This window comes from Perkinsus marinus (assembly GCF_000006405.1).
Source record: "Perkinsus marinus ATCC 50983 genomic scaffold scf_1104296956430, whole genome shotgun sequence".
NCBI classification, from domain to species: Eukaryota; Perkinsozoa; order Perkinsida; family Perkinsidae; genus Perkinsus; species Perkinsus marinus.
Genome location: NW_003207499.1, coordinates 1 through 1,031, shown reverse-complemented (window position 1 = coordinate 1,031; position 1,031 = coordinate 1). Strand labels below are relative to the sequence as shown.

General features: G+C 45.5%; 1 protein-coding gene across 1 annotated transcript; it reads right to left on the bottom strand.

The window, feature by feature from the left end:
* Window positions 1–144: 144 nt before the first annotated feature.
* On the bottom strand, window positions 145–629 carry Pmar_PMAR004242 (translation initiation factor if-2, putative; the record flags this gene model as incomplete). Its single annotated transcript, XM_002775165.1, has 3 exons — window positions 145–274; window positions 320–451; window positions 516–629. Coding segments are annotated over 3 exons (376 nt in total), but the record flags the coding sequence as incomplete, so codon positions are not given.
* Between the last annotated feature and the right edge of the window lie 402 nt (window positions 630–1,031).

Genomic DNA, 1,031 nt, shown 5'->3' with positions numbered 1-1,031 from the left:
TACTCCAAGGGTTTCGGCGTCACCAGTGCTCTGATGGTGCTCGCTATCCTTTCGTCGTTCTTGTTTCTCAAAATGATGTGATCGCCCTCATGTAAACCTGTCGAATCTTCCTCAACGGCCACACTATCCTCTACTATGCCCTACTCCCCTGCACTAGGATGACGTCCACACACACTCCCATTCCCACAGTTTCGCGTACTTCCAGCACACGACAGATAAGGGGACCAGGCTTCACTGCTAGCCGGTTGGGGAGGAAGCGTTGACAGAAGGTCGCCTGTAAAACCATCGACGTACATTCCATGATGTAGTCGTTCGCTACCAGTAACAGAATCAAATCAGAAACGCCCTCCCCTGTGAGTGCTGACACCGGCACCACCGAAATATCCTTTTTTTCGCCACGACCAAGCTCCCAATAAAGACCCGTATTCAGCCCTAGCTCGGCAAACTGAACCTGTGGAAGATCGAATCAGCAACCACAGTGTAGGAATATATGTTTGGTTCCAAGAGCGACTCACTCTAACTCTGGTCCAGCGCATGTGGAACTCGTCACTGGTACCACTCGCTTGCCTCTTCAACCCCTCTTGAACTGATCCACAAGTGCCCGCTCGCCACCCGTAGAGGCGATCAATCTGATAATAAAACAACAACGAGCATAATTGGAGTTTCACCCTAGTTATATTCATAACATACAAAAATGATAGTTTTTTACACGGGTGTTTTTACCTGGTTGAACCTCATGTATTGGAGTTTCACCCGTTTTACGTGAAGCGGCGTAAAACTCGGTGAAAAATGCGATATGCGCGGTGAAATGCAGTAGTCGTAAAATATGTTTTTCATATCACTAAGGTCGAACTCCATTACTATTCATCCGATACGAAAATTTGGCAATCGTATTTATAAAGTTTTATAATCTACCTTATACCATAATATCAACAAAAATCAGGATAAAAGTAATATTCCGCAGAGCAAGTCGAAATCAACAAGAGTAGTGCAGACCTTGTTGAGAGCAATAACAAAGGGTCTTCGTTGCT